Source organism: Poecilia formosa, unplaced genomic scaffold (assembly GCF_000485575.1).
Source record: "Poecilia formosa unplaced genomic scaffold, Poecilia_formosa-5.1.2 Scaffold39, whole genome shotgun sequence".
Classification (NCBI taxonomy): domain Eukaryota; kingdom Metazoa; phylum Chordata; class Actinopteri; order Cyprinodontiformes; family Poeciliidae; genus Poecilia; species Poecilia formosa.
In genome coordinates, this window is record NW_006799978.1 from 2026896 (window position 1) to 2053954 (window position 27059).

A 27059-nucleotide genomic window follows, 5' to 3' on the forward strand; every position below is an offset into this window, starting at 1 on the left:
TTGGCCAAATGACTTCGATATTCATAAATAGACACTTTGTGCTTTGACAGAAAGTCAGCATCTATTTTAGCTCATTAGGCTAGAAATGAGTTTCATATGTGAAGCTTCACATTGATAGTCAGGAATCATTTCCTAAGCAGGTCAGCAAAATAAATGATTTGGCAAATTATCAAGCAGCTGTTGTGCTGGAAGATATGAAGACATAAATGGACAAAAATGCTGGACATGAAGTGAGAAATAACAAATTATTATTCCCCTTATCTGGAGAACAGCGTTCCAGACTGTGTTAACTTGGTTATGCTTCTGACTTTCGGTTATTAACATACTTTAGTCTTAGTTTTTAACTCAAGTTCATTGTGTCTGTAATTTTATTTTTACTTTATCATTTTATTTTATTTGAAACTATTACTGTAATAATTCAAATTGGTTATTGGAATTTGATGTAGATTTGACTGTTTTCTTCTTGGTATTTGCATACTTGGACATATTCACAACGGTTAGAGAATAAAACCTCCCATTAGAAGCTGAAACCTGAAAATACTTGATCCTCCCTCTAGAAACACTTATTTCTGCCTATTTCAATACTTCAAACACTAAATATACCTCAATATGTATTAATACAAAACCATCTCAGCACTACAGCAGGAGCTAATGGATACTTGTGTTTTTGGCATCGTTTGGTCACAATAAGTTTCTATTTTTTTCTGAAGTAAAGTACATTGTCTTCCCTACCTGTACCAGTGTAAGGTGTTCTAAAATGATTTATTGGTTAATAAATAATGAGACCCACAGACACGCTTCTTGTCCTTATTTTTGATAACATCAAATGGTGGAAAGTCATTTGATCATTTATTTTCTTTGCTTGAAAATTTCACAAATATACGGTCACAGCTCAGTAGTGACCTGTTTACACAGGCTACAGTTTGGATGAGTCAAGTGTTGTATTAGTTGTAGGAGTGGCAGTGTCACATGACCATCTGGCAGGAAAGAGTGCTTCACATATCCACAAATCTTCTCAAAAGTAAATAATTGGAATATTAATATTTCATAAACATTTGATATATCTTTTTAGATTTTCTCTTCATATACATGCAGTATTTATAACATGCAAGGTAATTACAATGTAACACTTTGCAATGAAGCTAAAATAAAATGCTTTAACCAATAAACTTTACACAAACAAGGCAAAAGAAATAAAACTGAAATAAAACAGTGATTAGCAAATCATCTTTGAAGTTTCAGTTCCCCTCTTTAAAATTTTCTGTTTCACCATGACTATTTTATTTCAGCAATCTTCCTTTAAGTATAACTAAATGCATAAAGCATTTAATTGTAAGATTCTTTATCTTTCTTTTAAAAAAAATTATATCTTATATAGAAACTGCACTGAAATAGTATTTTTACTTCCTTCACAGCACCAGTTCTGTAGGGGCAAGGTTCCCATTTCTCACTTCTCAGTTGGAAACGCAAGCCTTTTTTTATACAAGCCAGTCGATAAAGAACTCATGAAACTATAGCAGTGGGATAATAATTCCAGATAATCACAAGTATATGGACCAGTAAATCACATTAAAGAAGAGGAAGGAGAAAGGGAACAGGGCTCTGGAGTACAGGTCGACTCTTTTGGCAGCGGAGGGGATGACTGGTTTTGGGGGAGGTGGTTTCTTGTTCTTTGCCTGGGATTTACCGAGAGCAGAGCCGGTGTCAATCGGTTTCCCGTAGCAGTCAAAGTTTGACAGCTCAAAGTCCCGTGGGAGAGATCCCACGATGCTGAAGTCATTGGTCCGCAGGTCTGATTTGGATGTGCACACCTTTTTACAGCGGGTCTCACCCACCTGAGAGACAGCAAGAGACAAAAAGATAAACATTTTGTTGCTATGATATACAGATTTTGCTCTTTTTAAATTTTTCTCTGAAACATAACAGGAGAAAACTAGTTATGAAACAACTGCTGAAAAAGAACCATCTGGACAACTCACTACTGCAGAATTACAAGTCAAACTCCGAATTTCCATCACCAGTAAAGAAAGCTGTTTTAACCATTTCCACATCACGTTGCTATAGCAACAAAAGATGCAACAAATGGCAGGCGATAGATGGAGGCAGAAGTTTTTGTGACTTCAATGTAAAAAAAAACAAGTTAGTGGTTAGTGACTCCATGACAAGCCCTCAGTTTATTTAGTTGGTCAGTTTATTTAACATGTGATTCTGAAAAGTTTACTCGTAATAGGTACAATTATACATTTGTTCTAATAAATATGTGAATTAATTGGTATAACTAAATGTTGGGCTAGCATTTGCCAACTGCACAATAGTCTGTGTATAAACTCCAGCTATTATCCAACATCCATACCGCATTGTTCCAGAAACTGAAGGAATCATTTATCTGATGCTTTTAAAAATGTTTTGACTCGACTGCAAACACTTTGAGAATGTAGTAAAACGAGCCGCTTGATCAGGAAACTTGGACAAATCTCCCACTGATAAATCACCTGCTGCTATTTTAAGAGAACATGAATGTTTGGAGTCAACAAAGAGAATTCCTTTGTTCTCCATAACATTACCTAATCAGAGGGGTCTTTTAACCCCTGTAAAATGCTATTTTACCCACTGTTTTTTAGGTTGAGGTCACCTGAAAGAAATCCTGTTTTGCTTTGCTGATGGCCTGCAGGGTGGACAGGATCTAATCAGACTGAAGTCATTAAAATAATTAAAGCTTTGTTATTTTAATTTCCTTTTGATGAGAAAACAGATTTAAACCTCAAAGGAGTAACGCTGCGACTCAGACCCTGATGTAAAATTATTTCTGTATATCAATGTTGTGGATTTCTAAGGAAACAGCTACAAATGTTCAAGCTGAACTCTGACCCCACAGTTATTTGCATTGGGACAAAAACATTTTAATGAATATATTTTCCTGATTTGCATTTAGATTTGATCTTTGCAGCAAAACAGCTTGAAGGTGTTGGATCTGCAGTCTGGGCTTCATTTGACTGTATGTTACTGAGTGTGGGCGTCTGCATGAAATTTGATATTAAAATGGAAAGAGCTCTAACACAGGGTATTTCAGGTTTTGTAGTTTGCACAATTAATTTTGAAGATTTTGATTTCTGCAAAAATGTACATAAAATTATAATTACCAATCACTTCAAGATCTCACAAGTCAAAAAAACACAACTTCAGACTTTCAAATTAAAAGCCTTAGAAAAAGCCTTAATTCTAGAGTTTAAAAACAAAAAATGTTTGTGGCTATATCTTAATGCTTTCCTAACACACTCTCTTATGGTATCAAAGCCAGTCACTAACGTGTAAGGTGCTGACGTGCAGAGGCGTCCCTCCGGTCCCGTTGATGGTGTTGTTCCTCACACCAGGACTCTTCCTTGCAGCCTTCTCCTTGGAAGCTATCTTGGCCTTCTCCGCCTCAATGTGCTTTGGACTGTTGAGCATCACTTGAACCACAGCGTACTCCACCAGCGAGGCGAAGCCGAACAGCAGGCATGCAATGAGCCAGATGTCGATAGCCTTGACGTAGGACACTTTGGGCAGCTCTGAAGCTAACGAGGTGCATTCAGAAGACAGGGAGAGCACCGAGAGGATCCCTGCATACCGGGGAGCACAGATGACCTTGTCAGTCAGAAATGTGCATGACAATGAAGAATAACTCTCTTTAGAAGGAAGACAAAAGCTACATTATTATGATGTACTGGATAGCAACAATATGAACAAATATTTATTCATATCAACATGGACAAACAATGCCTGGAAATATGTTGTAAAATCCTGCCACCATTCACTGAAAAAGGAAACAGTTGTTTCAACAGTGATGTGACAGAGGACACAGATCCTACCATGACGCAGCAGGACACTGTGACTTTCACCCCACTGATGACCAGCAGACAAAAGCTTTTCACAATCAGAGCACTTCAAATGCAATAATCTAAAGTATACAAGCAGGTCCATCTTTGGATTGCTAAAGAAACAGTGATTTGGTCAAACAGCAGACGTACATCTAAGAGGCTGCTGCATCATGTAGAGCATTGGGGGTCAAAAACATTCCAGTGTGCCTGATTTAAAACAATTCTGCAAAGATCAGTGAGTCAACATTCCTCTGCAATGATGTAAAAAATGTAGATACTCCAAATACTAAAGGTGGCACAACCTGCCAGTAAGCTTAGATAGTAGATAGTAGCTTTTCATTAAAAAACAACTGTAGTTATCATCTGATATGGACATTTTTGCAATGGTTAAATATCTGACTGTAAAAAAGCAAAAACTAGAGGAAATCTGTAAGGGAGAAAGTACTTTTTCACAGATCCACAAAATGAGTGAATCAGAGGATGGATAATGCATTTCTCAGGTACTTTGTCATGCATTTGCTGCACTTTCTGTATTTCTTAAAGACATTACAGTCAGATAACTGTTCATCACTGATCATTTTTTAGGCCTCATACTCCTGTCTTTGACTTCCCCTTTCATTTTTTTTGCACAAGCTCTATAATCAGCTGTGATACAACCACTCGACAGAAAATCTAACAAAATGTAAAAAATCTACAGAAACGCTTCCAAAAATCTGGAGAACAATTAATCAAGACATCTTTTAAAGATTCCAGGAACGACTGGCTCTTCAGATGCAAAGTATTAAAGAATAAATGCTCCCATTGTTATAACATAAAATAAGACAACTAAAATTATAGAGACTTGCTGTTTGTTTCCACTCAGGAACCATTTGTAGCCAGTTATCTGTGAAGGAAAATTAAAAATGTCCATCCTGTCAGCACAAAAAGCTGTAATCAAACGGGTACAAAAGGTTTCTGAGAACATTGCTGAAATCAGCATTCAAAGCTGATTTGTTTCCTTTTGTTAAAAGCACAGACAGCCTCTAATGAGTACGTAATTCCAAAGAGTTTTTATCTCTCAAAGCTTACATCATTACAGGTTAGTGATCTCCCCTAAATAGCAGCAAATCTTCTGGGCCGAAGTGGAAACAGCAATTACGACCAACGTTAAGAGGTTATTCCAACGTCAATGAAAGGCTCTGCAGACTTCTTTTCTTAACATCTCACTTTTTGCTGCTAATGTGCCTTACAGTGACTTTTAATACATTCAAATGATTAATAGATGCTGCTCTCAGACTTAATTAAGATCATTCAACCAAAGAGAAGCTTGCAGAAAAGGTCGGACAGACACATAGATGTGGACACCCCCAGAAAAGATGCTGAAAAAATGTCTCAAAACAAATTCATTGTTAATTGATCCAACATACTCCCACACTCAAAAATGAAAAGAAATCCATTGTTTAATTTGATTAAATTCATTCAGTGTAGGAAAAGATAACAGTGTTTAACAAAATTACTGTTAGATGCATGGTTCACTGTTGGAGAACTGGAGCAGAAAGAGGCACCATGATGTCACCAAATCTCCATGACAACCGTTAATCAACGATTTCAACATATTATTTGGGTGTAATGACAGATATGTTTTGTCGCACCATCATAAATGAAAAACAAGCTGTGTTAGTGGGTGAAGAATTATGAATAATGGCCAAAAACCTCACCCAAGGTTTGGATTTTTCGACATTTTTACAGTGTATTCTTATCTTGCCCCAGTACAGGCAAGTTTAAGAATTTTTAGACATATTTAGACAGGATCTAGTAAGTTTGTCCTCTTTGTGCATATAATTTGACACAAAAATGAGCAGGAATGCAAACTCACAAACACACCTGGGTGCTGACTGACCTGGAGCCATCATATTCAGAGCAGGCCGCCAGGAAGGGTTGAAGTGATGATGGAATGAAAGTGGTGATAAACAGCTGGAATGAAGATGGAGCAAAAAGGAGGCAGTGGATGAATGAGGTGGGATAACAATGGATTTTCTTATCCAGGCAGTCCTGTGCACACACACAAGGGTAATAGGCAATAATATATGAGGGTGATACTGACATGTGAGAGTGATATGGACTTATTATATGTGGGTTATGGTGTGGAAGAGGAGTAAATATGTCTTTTATATCTAGTGCCAGCCTATAGTGGATGTATTTTGGAAAGATAGGACCATGTGTGAGGAAGCATATCTCAAACTCCGCAGGCCAGCCTGCTTTACAAACAGAAAATTCCTGGAAACACTTCCTGTGTCTCAAAATGCTAATAAAATTAGATTTAGCTTAACTTAAATAAAAAAACTATATATATATATATATATATATATATTTCCGTCTTGTTCCAGTAGCCCATTTTTCATCAAGGTGCTCTGGTTCCCCAGCACCTGACGCAGACCTTGTTTGGCCGGGCGACGTCTGAGCCGGCATGTCGTGCTTATCAATGTCTCTCATGGTATGAGGTAGGCTATATAGCTCCAAGGGTCTTGCCTAGGGACCCACACTGCATAGCTCAATTGCACTGTTGTAACTTGCACCAGCCTGGATTCGAACCCCGGTCTCCCGGGTGGTAGACTGGTGTCTTACCCACTGAGCTATACAGTCAGCATTTCAGTCCAGAAATGTGCAGTTCTAGGCACAGCCAAGATACTGCGCAGAACCCTCAAGCTCCCAGGCCTCTGGTAGAGGACCCGAGCTCAGAGGATGAAAGAGACCACCCACGGAGGGTGAGAGGGGAATTTTTTTTTTTTTTATATATATATATACTCATCAGAACTTAATGCAAAAGGTTTTTTTTATCCTTCACTCTAGTTCTACAATAATTTGCAGAATCCATTAAGACTCCAGCAACTTATTCCCATGAATGTATCTAAACCTGTCTTTAAAACTCCATAACAGGAGAGTGTAATTGTTAATCTTTAAACTCTTAAATTGTTTTATACTTTTATCCTATGTTCTCTCAAAATATATTTGTCTTTTGTACTTAAATGAAGTTTATGATGTTTTAATTCTTTGCTTTTAAAGTGTATACTGCTGTGATTTCATCTTTTTCTTTTTTGACTTTAATAAAAAAAATAGCATTGACACAAATATTAAATTAAACATTAAAAATTCTGTTAATTACATTTAATTTGTGCAAATACATTTTTTTTTTACATTTTCATGGCTGCCGTAATTATATTTGTACTGTACATGTTTTTTGGGGGGTTTCTGAAACCCAAACTGCAGAGGTCCAAACCTGAGTTGAAAACACTTGTCAAATACACATTTTCCATTAGTTCACTGTTTACTTGTACTGTTTATAAAGCAAAAACAGTCAGAATTGTTTGCTCTGGAGTGATCAAAGCTATGTCTTGTTTATCTTAGTATTTTAAGATTAACCTGTTTAGTCTTTGATCTGTGTTATATGGGGTTGCATCATGAACCTACATGATTACATATCAAAAATGGTTAGATTTGACAGTTTGATACAATAACAAAATGAAACTCATTTGCTCTCCTATGTGCACAAAATATTTCACACCTTTCTAACAAGACTTCAGCAGACGGTTTAGATGAAAATGTGAAAAAGGTCACCAATTGATTGTCTTCTTAAATTCAAGAACAGAATGTGTATTTAATTATTTTCTTTGTGTAAAAGTTGCTTTCAGTATATGTTTCGATCTTATTAGTCAAATCATGTAGAGGAGGCCCACACACTTTGCTTCCCTCAAGATATTTTCAAGATGAGAAAAAAAAAAAGGAAAATGCTTAGAATTTATCACACAAGCAAAGCCAAGTTATGTATTTGATCCAAGAGCCAGAGGATTCTCCGGATGAACTGACTTTTGGCGCCAGGAGGTTTCTGATTTACACAAACAATTTGAAGTGCTGATAAGTCAAAACTGAGAAATTATTGATTTCATTTTAAAAACAGGTGAATGCCCAAAAAATCCTGAAGAATTCAGTTGAAATCTAACTACTTTTTGCTTGTATCCTCCATCATCCTGGTCACTGCTCTTTTTTTTGGATTCAGTATTAAAATGTATCTTAATTTAAGTTTAGCACAAAGCATAGAAAATCCTGGCTGTCATTTACCAGACATAAAACCAAAAACAAAGCAACAAAATGTTAAAGCCAACACCTCAAGCAGTGTCAAAAGCCAAAGAAAAAAATAATAATTTATTTATTTAAATCCATCCTGACAAATAAATAAATAACGATAGTCATTGCACTTCAGATATGAAATCATTTGTTTTTAGGACTACTCTAGATAAATGCATCACTGAGTGGGCCCCAGCTGTCAATGACAGCCACATTTAGCGATTTATTATTCAGCACAAACTCTGGACAGGGAGCTGTGCTTCACACGCAAAGTCCTTCACGGTGTCAAAGTGACTGATGATGTCATGATGGGAATGATTGGAGGTTTCAATGTGAGTAATCCCTGAAACCTTTAGAGTGCTTTCTGTTTATGTGTCTGATTCTCTTCATAACATTCCTCTTAAATGAAGATTTGAACAGTAAACTCATTCAGAATATATGGGCAAATCTCATCAAAAAGTTGATTTGTATCAGTAATAAAATTCAAAAAGTTAAATTAATTTCATATTGAGTCATTGCATATAGGGAGCATTTCCTGTTTAGGTTTGATGACTACAGCTAGTGCAAAGGAAGTCCAGATTCTCTAAAATCAGAACAAACTTTACTTTTTTAACAAGGTCATTCATTCATCTTCCCATGATTACTTAAGCTACACCACCACAATTATTTACTAAAAGTACATTTTCATTGGTCTTATGTAATATTCTAGTATTCTGATAAACTAAAATGCGAGTTTTTCTCAGCTGTAAGCAATAATCCTCACCACTGACAAAAATAAGTGCTTAAAAACATAATGCCTCCTATGTTTTATGAGTTTCTATAATATGCTTTATTTTTTTTACACCAAATTAAAGAAACAGATATGTCTTTTGGATGATTTATTACTGAGGTGGCCCTGTGAATGCCTTCTCACTGCAGCAACACTAGCTAAAAGAGCAGGAAGGGTGCTTACAGTGTTTATGTCCTTGTAAATAGCAGTGGAATATGTTATAGTTGGTAAAATGAGTCTTACCCAAAGGAACCCTTGCAGCACTCGCATCAGGGTTGATCCAGAAAGACAGCCAGGAAAGGACCACTATGAGCAGCGTAGGGGCATAAACACCCATCATGTAGAAGCCAACTTGTCTCCGTAGGGTGAAGATAACCTCTACACAAGTGTAATACCCTGCATGAGGAAGAAGAAAACTCAAACCTCACGAGGACTTCATTTAAATGATTTAAAAATGCATAGTAAACAGTGAAGGGAGGCAGAGAGTATCATTCAGACTGGGACCTCAGAAAATAAAGGTCATCCTTACATAAAAACTGACAGCTTTCATAATGGGACATATCTGTAAATTAAATCACAATTTTAGTCCATTTTGACATTTCTAACTTTAAAAAGATCCAATTGTGTAAATAATACACAGCATTACAAACTATTCTATCCATTAAATGTACATTAGTCATTAAAAGGGACAAGCTGACTCAAATCTTCTAATTTATCTGTCTTTTAACCCAGGAGCTACGAGGATGACTGCAAGAGACCCTCTGGTCGGTCCAGGGGGAATGGCTGAGCTGAATAATGTTTTAAAAACTCAGGATTCTCTCCATCTTTTATATAACGCCTGACAGTGTCATGAAGCATGTTCAAACCAGCTGAACGCAGAGACAATCATTATAGGTAGCCATGGTAACCAGGTAAAAACCTGAATCAACAGGAGCAGTGCTTGTCAGTAGATCAGTAAGAAAATTCAGCCTCACATGCAATGGACGATAAACTGGCGCATCACTTTAAAAAAAAAGGATTAATTTATTGAAGCTGAGTTGTTTTCTCGCCCTGTATTTTCAATATTCAGAAGAAAATCAATGCTTCTAGCAGCAAAGGCAAAGCCACAACTTGCTGATCTATTGACTGAACAAAAATATCATCTGAAATGAGACACAAGTAGCAAAAATGATTCAATTAGCTTTAGATTATGACTTTGCTTCCACAAATTTTATGCTATAAAGGGTTTTCTTTGTTCAGAGACTCTTTAAGGCTACAAACCATTAAAAACTCCAGGTTTTTCAGACATAAAATACTGAGACCATGATAATCATTTCCAGTTTTGTTCTACCATTAACATGACATATATGATTCTCACCTGAAAAACAGGTGAGAATCAGGCCAAGACAAGCAAAAAACAAACAAAAAAAAATCAAATAAAGGGTTTGTGGCAGCACCTTTCAGTTTCATTTCTATATGGAATTTATTGAATTGAATTCTATTCAATCAGACAAATCTGACATTTGTAACTTACAGATCTCAGATGAATATGTTTACAGACAGCACTTGCTTTCTCTCTTTCTTTGTATATGAAAAACACTTTGTTAATATAAATCCATCACCTGTTCCTTCATAGAATTTGGTGCAGTTTCCATAATCAATGTCTTCTTGTCTGATGTCAAACTGTGGAAGAGCAATAGCATCCATTTGGACAGGGTCTCCTGTCTGCCACATGAACTGCAGGTCATCTGTTGTGTACCCAACTAAAAAATCAAATTAACGACAAACACACAGATATGAAAACATACAGATGCATGTTAAAAAATACAATACAAGTCTATCTATAAGAACTAACAATATCTATTTGAGTGATCTAAGTGCTTGCAGGCTATAGGAAGTAACATCATAAGGTATTTTTCTAAACATACAGCTTTCAAGTTGCATTTTACACCTCTGCGTATCCATTGGAAACAAGGTCAGATCCAACGGGCAAGAAAGAGTGATGGACAACCTGGATGGAGATGAAAAGCAGCAGATTTTAGTTTGATGAGCTTTGTCTGCTTCTCTGAATATCTACAGGTCCTTCTCAAAAAATTAGCATATTGTGATAAAGTTCATTATTTTCCATAATGTAATGATAAAAATTAAACTGTCATATATTTTAGATTCATTGCACACCAACTTAAATATTTCTGGTCTTTTATTGTTTTAATACCAATGATTTTGGCATACAGCTCATGAAAACCCAAAATCCCTGTCTCAAAACATTAGCATATTTCATCCGACCAATAAAAGAAAAGTGTTTTAATACCAAAAAAGTTAACCTTCAAATAATTATGTTAAGTTATGCATTCAATACTTGGTCAGGAATCCTTTTGCAGCCTTCAATGTGGCGTGGCATGGAGGCAATCAGCCTGTGGCTCTGCTGAGGTGCCATGGAGGCCCAGGATGCTCCGTTAGCGGCTTTAAGCTCATCCAGAGTTTTGGGTCTTGCATCTCTCAACTTTCTCTTCACAATATCCCACAGATTCTCTATGGGGTTCAGGTCAGGAGAGTTGGCAGGCCAATTGAGCACAGTAACACCATGGTCAGTAATACCAGTGGTTTTGGCCCTGTGAGCAGGTGCCAAGTTGTGCTGAAAAATGAAATCTTCATCTCCATAAAGTTTTTCAGCAGATGGAAGCATGAAGTGCTCCAACATCTCCTGATAGCTGCTCCAAAATCTCCTGATAGCTGCTCCAACACAGTGGACCAACACAGTTGGTCCACTGTGTTGATAAAACACAGTGGACCAACACCAGCAGCTGACATGGCTCCCCAGACCATCACTGACTGTGGGTACTGGACACTGGACTTCTGGCATTTTGGCATTTCCTTCTCCCCAGTCTTCCTCCAGACTCTGGCACCTTGATTTCTGAATGACATGCAACATTTTCTTTCATCCGAAAAAAGTACGTTGGACCACTGAGCAACAGTCCAGTGCTGCTTCTCTGTAGCCTAGGTCAGCCGCTTCTGCCGCTGTCTCTGGTTCAAAAGTGGCTTGACCTTTGACCTGGGGAATGCGGCACCTGTAGCCCATTTCCTGCACACGCCTGTGCACAGTGGCTCTGGATGTTTCTACTCCAGACTCAGTCCACTGCTTCCGCAGGTCTAGAATCGGCCCTTCTCCACAATCTTCCTCAGGGTCTGGTCACCTCTTCTCATTGTGCAGCGTTTTCTGCCACACTTTTTCCTTCCCATTGAGGTGCCTTGATACTCTGGGAACAGCCTATTCGTTCAGAAATTTCTTTCTGTGTCTTACCCTCTTGCTTGAGCGTGTCAATGATGGCCTTCTGGACAGCAGTCAGGTCGGCAATCTGACCCATGATTGCGGTTTTGAGTAATGAACCAAGCTGGGAGTTTTTAAAAGCCTCAGGAATCTTTTGCAGGTGTTACTTTGTTGATTCAGATGATGAGGTTACTTGCTCGTTCAGAGAACCTTTTCATGATATGCTAATTTTTTGAGACATGGATTTTGGGTTTTCATGAGCTGTTTGCCAAAATCATTGGTATTAAAACAATAAAAGACCAGAAATATTTCAGTTGGTGTGCAATGAATCTAAAATATATGAGAGTTTAATTTTTATCATTACATTATGGAAAATAATGAACTTCATCACAATATGCTAATTTTTTAGAAGGACCTGTACATACACACCTTGGTTGTATAAAACTAGTGTAAACTTTGGCATTACATCACAGGTCTCTTTAAACACCAAACAAATGTCATGATTTTCAACAGTTGTTTTGGTTTCTGGGTCCTCCAGATCCAGATATAACAGAAAAATAAAAGACATTGGTTTACGGATGTATTTTTTGTAAAAGGCTTTTTGAAAAATATTGTAAAAATGAAATGTAACAAACAGACAAGTAAATCAGTAAGTAAAAGTACCTCATACTAATGAGGACATCTCCGTTACGGAAGATGAAGAGGAGGATGTTCTCTTGGGTCACATCGTGAAAGTTTGCACTTTTCTCATTAGCGAAGAACAAGTCAGGCTTCCAGAGACATTTGAACATCTTGGGATCAACAGTGAGCGAGTCTGACTTGAAGTCCTGTGGTAACTTGAGCCTGGGGTCATTCCAACGCTGCCGCAGGAAGATGTTCACCCTGTAATCCTGTCGGGTTTGACGCCAGACAAGTTCAAACATGGCTGCATTTCAAATAAATACTTCTGGACAAAGGCTGGTTACTTTCAGACACGTAGCTCAGCTAATGAGTCACTTTTCCACATCAGAAAATTGGAACATTTGCTCTGACGTTTTGAACAAGAAGGTGTTTAACAGCTTAACGACTGTGACAATGCACAGAGGTTTGTTAATCTTGAAATAAAAACATTTTAAACAATTATTTGTAGTATTTGATTTTTTTTAAAATACCTTCTTCTGATTGTTATCTGCTATTAAATTTTATCTGTAGCACAACTAAAACAAGCCAAGAAGCAAAGCGAGTTTTTACGACTGAAACTCAAACATAATGACACGTAAAAAGCTGCAAAGCCCAGAGGTCAGATGTTATCAGGACACCGACACTGCTGACGCCATTAAGGAGTTAATGATGAAATCTCCACATTCCTGCTGGTCTTGTGCTAAATTAGGCTGTTTTGAAGGTGAAGATGGATGAAATGTCAAAATTTCATAGAACTTCCAACATATTGGTAAAAAATATGCATTTAAAATATAAACATATTACTTTTCTTTAAATTATTTCATTATCACTTGTTGATGAAGTCAAGTTTTATAAAGCACTTTTACAAAACATTTTTTACATATTTATCAATATTGTCACTATGTTGTCTCCCAGTGCTAACTAGAAACAACCAATCGGTGGCGGGAGGAGGGTCTTAGCAATGTCAATCAAGCTTGTGTACATGCTTTCTGCTGTGATACAACTTCCTTCTGATCGTGGAGCCCGTCATAAATGCTAAGGCTAGTTAGTATGGCCACCAATGACAGCAGATAAACAGCAGATAAAAAATAAATCTGTTGGATTTATCAAATCCAACAGATTTATTGAATTTAACAAATGTGCAAAAAAGTATTTTTAAGTTTTATACTGCAGTTTTAATATATGCAGCCTGACTAGCCGTTAATCTTCAACATTACAATGAAAGCCTGAGGTCCTTTTGCTCCACATTTAGAAAGCAGGCTGTCATTTGTGCACCGCCCTAATTTTAGTCTCCAGTGTCTGTCCAGTTCCACAAACAGCCTCTGTTGGATTTTTTTCCCTGTCTGAGATGCAAGCCAATTCCCACACCTTATCCTTCCTGAAAACCAGACAAGGAAATATATCTTCCTTCTGGCTCGGTATCAAGCTGCCAGTGCGACATTCGATTCCAGGGAGATTTAACACGGCTGTGTGTTGTAATCAGCAAGGAAAACTCAAGCTGGGAGGCAGTAAAAACATAGCTGCAATTTATTCTGTCTCAACAGCAACATCATTTTCTACAGAGGTGTACACAATCTTCAAGTGAAAATTGGTGCGTTAAATACTGCAGACGTGTGCTGCGTGTTAGCCTGAGGAAGGTGTAAATGATGAGGGATGGCTTTCAGAGATCAAACACCCCACAGAGTGATAAATTGAGGGGGCAGAGGTGACCAGCTGTTGTTTCTTTCTCCTCCATGAATCGTTTCAAACCTTCTTAACTTTCAGCGTCTTTGGGAAACTCGGCGGAGAGAGAGAAGACCTTTGGGACTTCTGCCTCATTTTCCTTCGTTGCCATTTTCTTGGCTCATGTTCCTATTTCCAACACCTGTCCTTTTCTTTTTTCGTCTTCCCCTCATCTTGCTTTGGGTAGATTCTCCCTTATGTTGCTTTGATTTTCATGGCTTTTTCCCATGAAATGCGAAAATGTTTTCACATTTTCTGTTACATTATTCCTCTCTGCTCAGTCTTCTTATTACTAGTCTTACTCCGTAACTATTGCCAAATTCAACAAATCCACGAAAAGAATAATATAACAAAGAGACATTCCAAATTTGCACAAATTGTTTGAAAATGAGCAGGTAGAACATATAATATCTTGTTTCCTGCCCCTCTCATTTATCAAGTTTGTGCATCTATTTGTAATTTTGAATCACATTTGTAACCAAATATTGAATTATTTGTAAATTTAGTAGATTGGGGCACTTTGGCTTATACCTCACACCTTATTCTTAGTGAGATGCTCACAATAAATATGTTTTATCACATTGAGCCTTGTGATAAAACACATTGCATCGACATGTCTCCTCCCGTTCCTGACTTTATTGTTCTTTCTTCCTGTTTTACATCCTCTTTGCCAGACAAGGAAACCATCAATGACAATCAGGAAAGCTTGCATGCAATCTATCACTGATGTTAATATCAAAATGTGCAGGAATGCAAGACTTGCACATCACATCTCACAAAAGACTACTGTTCAGGATGCACCTGTGTTTTCTCTCCCTGCAGTCATCTATAAAACTTCATCTCCATAATACTAAATTTCTAAAACTGCATGTGAGATTAAAAGAAATTCTTTAAGAAACACGAAGGAAGAACTTTTCAAATATTCTCTAAATTATACATGACAGAACTGAGTCAAATGGGAGATACTGTACGTTACTGAGCTGCCAAGTTTTAAATAATCTTATAAATAAGCACTGCTTTTCTGCCAGCAGCTTTAAGAAATCATAAAAATCAGGTGACCTTCTTGAATGTAGAAAGCGTTCTTACACGTTTCTGACTGTTCAGAAGTCGGCCCTGCAGCGTCCTTGAGTTTAATCTGGTGGTTAGCATTCAAACTGCACTTCTTTATCTGCAATTAAGCCATCAGATTAATGAGGCTTGAAAACTTGCCTTTTCAATCATGATTTATTTCTAACGGTTCTAAAACATGTCAGGAATCACTTCTTTCTTCATTCTTCCTTAGACATCCACATTAGAGTAGTTTTAAAGCCTCTTGTTGACCAGCAGAAGTATGGATCATAATCATCATAATCTGACTACAGCGGAAGCAGAACGGATTCTCTCACCATGGTTGTTTCCTGAATTGAGCCAAAGCTGTTGATAAAAATGTTCACTCTGTCCTCCACAGGAATCCCTGGATTCAGAAAGACAGAAGAAGACATTTTAACATTAAGTGTCATCTTTGATCACTGCTGGTTGGAAGTATGACTGAAGCACCATGCGTTCAGATACAACTCAAAAAATTTGAATGTCATCAAAAAGTTTTGTGATTTAGTTTGAAAACTTTAACTTCTAATTCAATTAAACAGGTTCATTACATACAGAAGACCAGTGTCTGTATTAAACAACTTAATGTAGATGCTCTAAACACTTGGGCTGGGCTCCTTTTGCATGAATAAGTGCATCAGTGCAGAGGCGATCAGCCTATGGTTCTATCGAAAATACTTCACAGATTCTCTATAAAGTTTAGCTCAGGCCACTTTGCTGGCCAATCACAGTGAAACCATGGTGACTAAAGCAGGCATTGTTATTCTTGGCTGTGTGGGCCAGTACCAACCTCTTCTGCAAAATGAAATCAGCAGCGCTGTCAAGCTTTTCAGCAGAATCAAGCTTGAAGTACTCTGAAATTTCCAGGTTCCCAGCTGAGCTGAGTTTGGATTTGATAAACCGCAGCAGACAACACGGCTCCACGAACCATCACTGAGGGAGGAAACTCCTTCCTTATCCTCTATACATGTATTTTCATTTGAAAGGAGGATTTTGTTATTTTGTTATTTTTTTGTCCTTAGCCCACGTCAGGTTCTCCTGATGTTTCCTCACTAACATCCTGAGTCATCCAATCATCTGACGTGGTCAATACAGATGTGGAAGCACTTAGTACATATTGATGATGTTTTTCGTCCTTCACAGGCTGCCTGGGACACTCGCTTGTATTAATCTAAATATGAACATAAGCTGTGCCGAGTGACAATGAAAGACCAAACACTGACCCTGAACATCACATCTCAAGTGATGTCACTTGAGACTCGACTCAAGCAGCAAAGTCCTTTGCGGTCTACTCATCTAAAGCACTTAAACAGCTATATGATATACTTCAAATATATATATTTTTAGATAAAAGTTTTACTTACTGGAATCCGCAGTTCTAAAAGAAAAAAAACACATGTTGATACCAGGTCCAAATGGGGCCATGTGGTTCAGGAGTGACTTCAAGTATCTGTGTGTCTCAACTCTTAAAGCACAGAGTCCAGCTGCAGTCCAAGCTCCTCAAAGAGCTTTGCTTTCCAGTCCTCTTAAGATTGTGGTTATCCATGTATTGAGCACCTTTCCCTGTCTTACTTTTTGCTTCCACACAATTTTCCATTAATATCCTTGAATAAAGTGCTCTGTGAGCAGCCAGCTTCTTCAGCAACAACCTTAGCTTCTTTTTTGAAGGTATCAGTTGTGTTGTTGGACAATTGTGAGGTCAGCAGTATTCCCCGAGTGTTTTATTGGTTCTATGAACTATTACAGCTTTCTAAGGCACTAAACTTAAGTGAATTGGCAGAAATAAATGTTTGAAATATAACTCTCAGATTTTAATTTGAATTCCTGAGTCAAAAAAAAAAAACTGATCAAGAATACTCTAATTTATTGACATACACTTTCTTTAATGTTGTTATAATGTTGAGAAATAAATCCCTTTTTTTGATTTTACACCTAAAAGTATTGCTTCAGATTTTTAGGTAGTTTCCTGTCTGACAAGGTGGAAGACTAAACAATAAAAAACAAATAAAAATCTATTTGCATGAGCCACCCATCTGTTTGTGACACTAAACCTGCGAATGTTTGGGCTGGCATCTCGCTCTGCTTTACCGTTTTGCATAAACTAATAAAACTTCTCATAAACGCTGACTCCTCACCCAGCTTTGAATAAATAATTTCTTTTGAGGTGTTCACTGGATGCGTCAAAGAACAAACTTTTCCCTAAAATGAATGCACATAAAGCGGAGGCGGCGCAGCGCTCATATCTATCTTGCATTTATTAAACAAACCGAGCTAATTAATATTCCATAAAACACATTTTGTGTTTCCTCACATATTCTCCATAGGATATGTAAAAGCAGCTCGCCATTTTAAAGCCGCTGACAAAGCAATGCCCAATGTGCAGCTTAGATATTAATGTGGGAGATTAAGACATGGCTGTTAATGGACAGGGAGCTTTCAGCTCTGAAATCAAGAGCAGATGTCTGGCTGCTGGACTAGTTAGAGGCGTTCAGGGAGGGAGACCGTCTGCTCGCTACATATCAAAAACAGCCTCAGATTCAGGTCTGCCAAATGCCAGAGAATGGAAACTATTTGCAATCCACCTGAAGAATGACAAAACCATCAGTCAGATAGACGAAACAGTCAATAGTCACTCCTGTCTTGTTCTTATAGCCGTGTCTGGGAGGGTGAAGCAGGGTAAAGCGTCTCTGTGATATGAACTGTAGAATATAAACACTGGAGACAGCTGCTTCCTGTTGAGTAAGAACTGAAACTAAAACTGGCACACATTAGGATTAAAGGGTTCACTTTAGCTCCAATTCCCACACAGATCATCTATTTAGAAACAGAATACTTATGTTTTCTAACTGTAACTTTGAGGTCTCCAACTCTCAATATAAATGTAAACTAATCAAGCACAGCATTATGACCACTGACAGGTTAAGTGAAAAAAAATGTGTTTAACACCTTTTGGCAGAAGTGGTTGGTAACTAGTTGCATTACTACTCCCATCTAGGAGTAATTTTACTGTGCTTCTTATTCCTGAGACAAAAAAAATTAAGCTATGAGGAAAATCTGGTATTTCAAAGAATAAAACATAAAAAAATAACTAAAATGATTGCCAAAGGCAGGAGAGTTAGAAGTAGAATAAATTGGCAGACATACGGATCTGAGTGAATTTGGAAATGGCCAAATCCTGATGACCGGATGATCAGGTGAGAGCATCTCTGAAACTGCAGCTCTGGTGAGGTACCTGATCTGTGTTCATCAGTTTCAATCAAAAGTGATTCAAGACTGAAACACTGGGGAGCTAGAAACAGCATCAGACACAAACAAGGCTAACTGATTGATATCTGGAGCGAAGGACGACCGATCTGATTCTGACCCAGATGAGCTACTGAAGCTCAAACTGCTGAGCATTTAAAGGACTATTATAGTAAAATGGGATATTATGTAAAATCAGAAAGAGTAGGAGATTTTTAAAGACACAGAGGCCCAGTTTCAAGGTGTGAACTTACAAACTCAAATTTCTTTTAAGTCATGTTTGATATATACACCATTTTTATAACAACTGAAAGATAGCACAATCAAGCCTCCTTGATTGTGCTATAAAATGGCAATATGTGCCTGGAAATACATAAACCCACCCATTCAATGCTGTTTGTTGACAGAAGGATCTCAGAATACCCAGTAGACCAGTTTGGTTGTTCACCACCAAAAGCACCAACAGAAGAAAGTGTCTTGGTATAATGCATCATAATTTTAAAGCAACAGTTATCAAGCAATGTTTTAAGGATCACAACCACAAGTTGAGGTTCTGAATTTGCTCTTAAACTCCCCAGAACGCAATCCAATTGAGCATTTCTGGTATGTGTGGGACATTGTACATTTACAAAACAGAAACAGGACTTTCTCTGTTCCTTTACATTTTTAAGATACTTCCAACAGAACTATATACAAACAAACTGAATGTGCATATTTGTAATTAGCATACCAAGAACTCAGTGAAATTGTAAATAAAATCCAAAGCAGGCTGGTTATAGATGTGACAGGACTTGCCTTTGAAGTTGGGTCTTATTCTGGGATCGTAGCTGATCAGTAACCTGTTCAAGATGTTACTGGTTGAGTTTGCAGGGACTCGAGCCAGATCCTCAGACGACAGCTGTCTGCAAACAAAGAAGGCGGAGAGGGAAGTTTAGCAGGTCAAATTCCTGGCAGATGAACAACACAAATGGACAGCGCGCCCACTTGTAGCCGCTTTGTGTACTTTTTGATTAAACTACATGCCGAGAGAGGAACCACTTTGGGATTAAATTGGCTTTTAAAATTTGGACCACCCAACAAATGTTAGAGTGAAGCAATGTTTAAAAATGGGATCTGCTGTTATTCTGAGTTGTTCCCAGACCCTGACATAGCCTTGGATTGATGGATGGTGTTTTGTGATCATCTGGGACAAATAGGAATAATCAGGGCTTTTACAACAAATACTCAATAAACTGATTTGCCACCAAATCAGTCCTCCCACTACTTTGATACATGCAATATTCCTAACATCAATTTTCATTTATTTTAAAGATCATAATGCCATACTTTTTTTTCCTATTTCTATCCTAACCAACTTGAGAATTTTCTTTTCAACCACCTTAAACCAAAAGTAGCAAAAACAGAGTCTCCTAAATGTGAGCACTCAAGCAAGGCAGGGGATTTCATTGACATCCAGCCAAATATATTCTGTTTCTACATCTTAAATATTACAGAACTAAGTGACAAAAACAAAGACTGAGCAGGATCTGGCAGGGGAGACAGGAGAAAAGCCTCTTCATGGGTGGCAAAGAATTTACCCCTCTCAAAAGCACTTTACATATCAAGAAGTAAACTTTATGCTCTGAGGATGATTCAAAGTCTTTCACAGGAATGATCTACAGTGTGTATGTTATGCTGTTTCCTTGATCAAAGTGAAACACACAATTCCCACCCACAAAACCTCCCTTTCTCCCCTTTCTGCTTTAACCAGCTCTTCTGACAGCCTCAAGCACCAGAGCTTAGCTAGAACCAAGTGGTTTTCTTGATCCACAGTGGCATCCACAGCATTAAACACAAAATATGTCACGCAGCTTGCACATGCCAGCGCATGAACCACATCAAACAGTTTACTCCTCATTTCAGGAAGCCTCAGTGTGGATCCAATTGTTACCATTTAAGGGAACAGACAGAGCAGTTTCTCTGTGAAAAGAAAAATGGATATGCCAAAGGAGTAAGAGATTCTGTTCAGAGACTATTCATCATGTCTGTAATTTATCAATAAGATCTAAATCAGATTTCTTTGAGTTTGGATTTTGAATGCACATTTCTTAGATTTCAAGAAAGCCTGTTTCTTTCTTTGGAATGCAGATGAATAATGAATAATGCCTTAAAATAGTCTGATATGCTGATAAAATGAAACCAGTAGAATTTATCAAACCCATCCATCTATCTAAATCTATATCTGCTTGTCTGTACAGAGTTGGAGGGGGGGACACGGGTGACTTTCTCCAGCAGTTAAAGGGTTACAGGGTGGGTACACCCTGAACAGGTCGCCAGTGCAACACAGACAAACAACTATGTCCGCACAACCTCACTCCTAAAGGCAATTCAGAGAGACCAATCAACCTAAAAGTTTTGAACTGTGGGGGAAATCCAGAGCATTCAGAGAGAACCGATACATTCATGAGCAGAACATGCAAACTCCATGCAGAAAAACCTCAGGCCAGGTTCAAACCTGGGGCCAATTTCAGTACAACCCAATCAACAAGAACTAAAGCATAGTGTGTTTGGGATAGACTTGGGGTAAACTGAGTCATGGGAATTCTAACTGTTTGGACAATCCAATGTAAAGATGAGTTTTTATTTGCTTTAATTTTAACACTTAAATTGTTGCATTTTCTACATTTAATCCCCACCGTGATGATTGACAAATATTCTCAATGTTTAATAAATGAAGCATACCTAAAGTCATGATTCTTTTATCTAATCTATATTAATGATAAATTATAAATAACATATAATTGATATATTGCCTCTTAAATTACTTTTTAACATTTTCAGTAGACTGTTTAATAACACAATAGATAAAAGATTTATAAATGTTACTTCTCAATCAAGAATTTTATGAAAAATAATTTACTGTGTTCTGCTGAACTGAATTATAATTATATTTAATTTGAATATACTGAATTAAAATGAGCTTTCTAGAAAATATTGGTGTGCAAAAGGATTTACATTTTAAGTCAGAAGTTTATATGCACTCATCATCGGCATAAGTGGCATGATAATGAGCAATTTTCCCATGGCTGACCAATTTTACACCTTTTTCACGTGGTGAAGACTATAAATAAAGGCTCACACACACATACATCCCCAATAATATTTGTGTTTCGAACCCAGTGAAACACACCCTTGTTTCTGTCTGGTAAAACAGTGTGTATGGAGGATGTTACCCTGCACAGTATAATAGATGTGGTGTTTATCTTGTACTTACGATGGACAGTAAACCTGCTTCCCTTTCTTTTTTCCCTTCTTAGTTCCTTTCTCTTTAGCAGATCCTCCCTCTAGACAAAGAGAGAGGACTAAGAGGAAGATGGCAAGCTTCTTCATCACCATTCTGGTGTGAGTGTGGCCTGTGGAGGATAAAGCAATTTAAGTACAGAGAAGACGGATTAAAAATTGTTCAGGCAGGAATATGACTTAAAATATTATAATGTTATTTTCACGTTAGGTTAGGAGTTACTTGTCCTAACTGGATGTATTTTCCTGGTTTCCTTTGCTTTTCTTTTTTTGAATGAATCAATTCATTGTTATTACACACATTTATGATGAGATTTAAATGATACATAGACTTTATCTTTTCAGATCACACACATTCATATCTGACAAGCATAAGTAAGAAAAACTGCAGCCAGAAGAAAATATATTGCATTAAACTTCTTTGAAATTTGCTTTGATTTATATTTGTTGTAGTGAGATAAAGCTCACTTTATGCTAAATAGATGGTATATGGGTAGGATCTTATGATGAGCAGAAATGCTCTCATGCATGCACGGTGCATTTTTCCTTTACAGAAGCCATTAATCAGAGAACAAACTGGTACCTGTATGATTCATGCCCTGTATTAGAAAACTGTGCCCTTTTATTGCATAGCGACACTAGAGACAAACAGTAAAGCCAGCAGTCTCGCCTCCAACCCCAAATACACACTCTGCCAGCCAGCCTGTATATTAACTGAGGCAGTTTAGTGTCTAGACAGAGACATACTCTTTCCTCCTCGATGCCTTGGCTATTTAGCTCCCTGTCTGCTCCTGGCCTGCACATGGATTATTAGTTTATGTTGGAGAAATGTTTGTCTTAAATCTGTTGAGTTTCTTTGCTCTAAATGCAAACATTTCCTGTTGACCATATGAAGTAAACAACACTTTATCAGGCAGATAAAATACAACAATGAAACTAGTTATAACTAGTTATTAGTTATAACTAGTTATAACTAATAACTAGTTATTTCTAACTAGTTATTAGTTAGAAATAACTAATTAGTTAGTTATTTCTAACTAATAACTACATTATTAGTTAGAAACTAACTAATAATGTAGTTAGTTTCTGGCCAACTACATTATCAGTCAAATGCTGGGTGGCAGCAGCAAGTCAATGTTTGACTTGACGAAAAGTTTCACCTCCACAGATCAACAAAAGTACAGTAAAGTCCGTGTCTCCATGCAAGGACACGCATTCACACCCGACATGACTTACTTTCTGGTTTCACCACAAACTGACGCGGTTCGTGTTCCTGCCTCAGGTGTCATATCCATCCTGGCTAGCTTGTAGTTTTCATTGTCAAACATTCACCGGTTCAGAACAAAGCTCCGAGAGGGAGTCACGTGATAACGTCATGAGGATGTCTTAATTGAGTGTTTTTTCTTAAATTGAGTATTGTGTTTTTGTCCTAATTTTTTATTTCAGTGTTATGATTATTTTATTTATTTAGTATACTTTTATTATAGTTTATTTGAATTATAGGTATTTTTTATCTTCTTGTGGGCGGAGCCTGTGACCTTTCACATGTGACGTCACACTTTCCAGAACTCCACCCACTTCTCAAAACAACTTATGCACTCTTGTAAAGCCTGCCAAAAAACAGACAACTGTTAGCCCATTAGCATCGCTTTCACTTGATTTCACCTTAAAAAATTGTCACAGGATGCTGTGCGGTCAGCTGCATAAACAGACAAGGGTGAAAACCAATGTTGTTATTTTATTGTGTAACTTTTAATGAAGAAATATTGTAGTAATGGATTGCAGCCGTCAATCAGAGGGACTGGCAGCCCTCGGTGTAATCGTGGATTTGCTGCTAACACTTTTCATAAAGTAAGAATATTGAGGTTTATAAACTTTAGAAGTAAGCATGATTAGAAAGATATAAAATATTGCATTACGGAAAAGGTACGTGTCTAACCATTTGTAATCATGTAGAAAATGCCCCGCCATTATGTTGCCTAACATGTTGCTAACTTGTTAGCATCTAGTCTTTGTACGTTTTTGAGGCTTTTTCGGTGTTAGCGGAAATGCTACTTATAACATAATTATATAAATTAAGTGGTGTGAATTGTGGAAAAGTCTGCAATTTGATCAACACATCAGGAGGGAGAAGATTTGGGTCGGTTTTTAAGCTAACTATTTCAAACGGTTGTAAATACCACTGTCTGTGAGTCCCGAAAAGTGTGTTACGTTCAATGATAAATTAGTTTGACTTGAACTACTAGAAGCTATTAATACACTGGCAAAAACAACTTGGTAAAACACACAGTTTTAGTGGATTGCTATTTTCCATTCTTTTGTTGTCATAGGCCTGTTCCAGTTTTTAATAGATATGAGGAGAGGAAGAAAGTGGAAGCTCTCCAGCCAATCACAGGGAAAACTCGGGATGCAAGGCAAACAACCATTCATCCACACATTTGTGTCTAACGGTTATTTAGAAAATACCTGTCCAATGTTTCTTCCTACTTATCCATATAACGTCAGCACTCATTCAGTGGCCAGCGGGTTAGTGACATGCTGGTCATGTCACTAATCCGTCAGAGAAACACAATAATACACATAAGGACAATTTAGGATCTCCCGTTAACCTGACATCAATCTTTTGGCTGGTTTGATGAAGGCAGAGAACTAATGAGAAAGGGGATGAGAACATCATGACCACCCCAAACATGAAGACCCCAAGCTGGGACAGTGCTAAAAAGGGCACCTCTGTATTTTTACGTTCAACATGGACATATGAATACATCCCAACAGAAATATGACTTGATTTAAAATACTTCACTCAACCATGGCCATGCAGCAGACTTAGGCTTAACCAGCTCTGTTTACTACTAGCAATTTTAAACAGACAGAGGTTGTGTCACACAGTGACTCACATTCCTTGCCCAATGGCACAACTGTCATGTCCAACTCAGGTTGTTCAGGTCCAGATATCCACAGTCTTAAAACATAAATGCAATTAACCCTTTTTCTGCCAAGGCTAAATGTTGATATTATGGCTAAGTCTGAGAGCTTTGGTCTCTTTTCCCAGTTGAACTTGACTTTTCAACATTTGGTTACAGATTATTGCACATAATAAGACATTTTCAACATTTTAAAATAAGAAAAATACAAAATTGCTTTTTAATTGTTAATTTTTGAATTGTTCATGAAATTTCGATTTGGTATTTGGAACATGAACCTGTAAATGTTCAAAATAATTTACCAGTGATTTTTTTTTTTTTGTATCTAAAATCAAATAAATATCTTTCATAACATTTGCAATTACAAAATCCTCGTTTGGAACATTCTAATGCACAAAGGTCTTTGTGACCAAAGGCCTGTCTTCTGCTCATATCGACATGCAACAAAGGTAAAAAAAAAAAAAGCAACCCGGAGCTATCCCAACCTGTAGCTGCTCATCGCCTCCAGCCCTTTTCTAACAAGAGAAAAGTAGGAGGCTGACGCTCTGAGCATCGGGGGGGGGGGGGGGGACACAGACAGGAGTGGGAACTAAACAGCAAACAGCGACCACCATGACGGGGGGTCGCAGGAAGAAGATGCCAATGCATGTGAAGGCGATGGTGTGATGTCACGTCATGCTATGAGCATATAAAAAACATGTTATCTGTTAATCACTGAACATGCACAGCTCCACTTACCGTTCTGGTTTTCCTCTTGTCAAAGATAAATCCAGAACAGCTGACTGTTAAAAAAATAAAACCCTATCAGAGCCTCGCAGACCAGTCGCTGATTTTCTTTCCCATCCTGTTCTCCGCTCACCTCTGAGAAGCAAATTGTTGAGCGGATATTTTCAGGGAAGAAAAGTTACATCTCGGCAATTTGCCAATTTTTGTGTTTATTTCCCCCGCTTATTGTTATTTTGGAATCAGAGTGTATATGGCTGCTGCCCTTTCGCCTCAGCTCGGGATGCCCAAGATGGAGGCTTGCGTGTACCTGTCATGCAACATGCGCAGTAGCGGCAGCGTGTAGCTGGAGCGCATCACTGCCATCAGCACCACGGACAGCCGCTTCCCCGCCTCCTAGTCGGCGGCTGCGTGACGCCAGCTGAGGGAGATGCTGTCACACACGTGACGCTTCACTATCTGTAGCAGCTTCTGTGAGAAATCCACGGACGTGATCAGACCCACGGAATGAACATGTCTCCGAGAACATGGATTCAACCCTATTCCAGTTAGCAGATCGGATTTATAGGATTAAAATGAGACAATAAATGAATTCAGTTTCAGAAAATGTATGACCTAATATCGTCAGATAGATGAAAGTGTGGCACAAAATTAAATCACGCTGTATTGCACTAGTATTCATACCCTTTGAACCCCACCACACACTTTACTGTATTTTATTGGGATTTTACGTGATAGACTATCACAGAGTAGTGAATAAATATAAAATATATTTTATATTTATAAAATATAATAAATGGCTTTCACATGTTTCCATAACTAAATATATAAAAATATTAAAAACATTTTATTTCAGCTGATACCCCGAAATAAAATCAAATTGTGAATTTGGTGGCAGTGAATCTGTCTGCAGCGCAAACATTAGTTGCCCGTTTTAGCAACCTTGCCTTTATGGAAGAGTGATTAAAGCAAGTACTTTCTTCCTTATAGTAAAGTACCATGGTAAAAAGAAACTAAAACAGATTTCTTTTTCTACATGTAAAACGCTGTCTGTTGCGATACGGAAGTCCTCTGAGTCCTTAGTCTGTCCATTAAATTACATGTCCGAGTTAGAGGAGAGATGTTATTTAGGGATATAATTGCCCTCCAAGTAACTACACTATAAAGAATAGATGCACTGATGACTTACTATCCTTTATTTTTTTTAAGGTAGAGTTTTTGGCAAGAGATCAAATCATTCTAAAAATAAAAAGCATTCACCTAACATTTTCATACTATTGATTTTTACATTCTGTTAGTGAAAAGATATTGTGTATAAAGTCATTTCATGGATCATGTACTACACAGCACTTTTATGCGATATAAAATTAATATTTGTTCAAACTGAAGAGCATTCTGTGCTGAGCAGAGTTTTATATCTGTGGAAACATCTAAAGAAATTTCAGCTC

General features: G+C 37.6%; 1 protein-coding gene across 1 annotated transcript; it reads right to left on the reverse strand.

Annotated features, from left to right (window-relative positions):
- Positions 1-798: 798 nt before the first annotated feature.
- Positions 799-26000, reverse strand: glrbb (glycine receptor, beta b). Its single transcript, XM_007551042.2, has 10 exons — positions 25627-26000; positions 21939-22077; positions 19481-19587; positions 15742-15809; positions 12638-12864; positions 10635-10717; positions 10329-10469; positions 8971-9123; positions 3307-3599; positions 799-1835 (listed from the first exon to the last, which is right to left on the reverse strand). The coding sequence occupies exons 2-10, from the start codon at positions 22058-22060 to the stop codon at positions 1542-1544; spliced, it is 1488 nt and encodes a 495-aa protein (XP_007551104.1). The 5' UTR covers positions 22061-22077; positions 25627-26000; the 3' UTR covers positions 799-1541.
- Between the last annotated feature and the right edge of the window lie 1059 nt (positions 26001-27059).

Bases quoted from the DNA above. Each gene is read 5' to 3' on its own strand.
- glrbb (XM_007551042.2), bottom strand. From the start codon at position 22,060: ATGGTGATGAAGAAGCTTGCCATCTTCCTCTTAGTCCTCTCTCTTTGT. The intron at 10,718-12,637 runs GTACTTTTACTT...ATCTCCATCCAG, and splicing joins GATGTCCTCATTAGTATGAG to GTTGTCCATCACTCTTTCTT. The intron at 1,836-3,306 runs GTTAGTGACTGG...GCTGTCTCTCAG, and splicing joins TGCACGTCAGCACCTTACAC to GTGGGTGAGACCCGCTGTAA.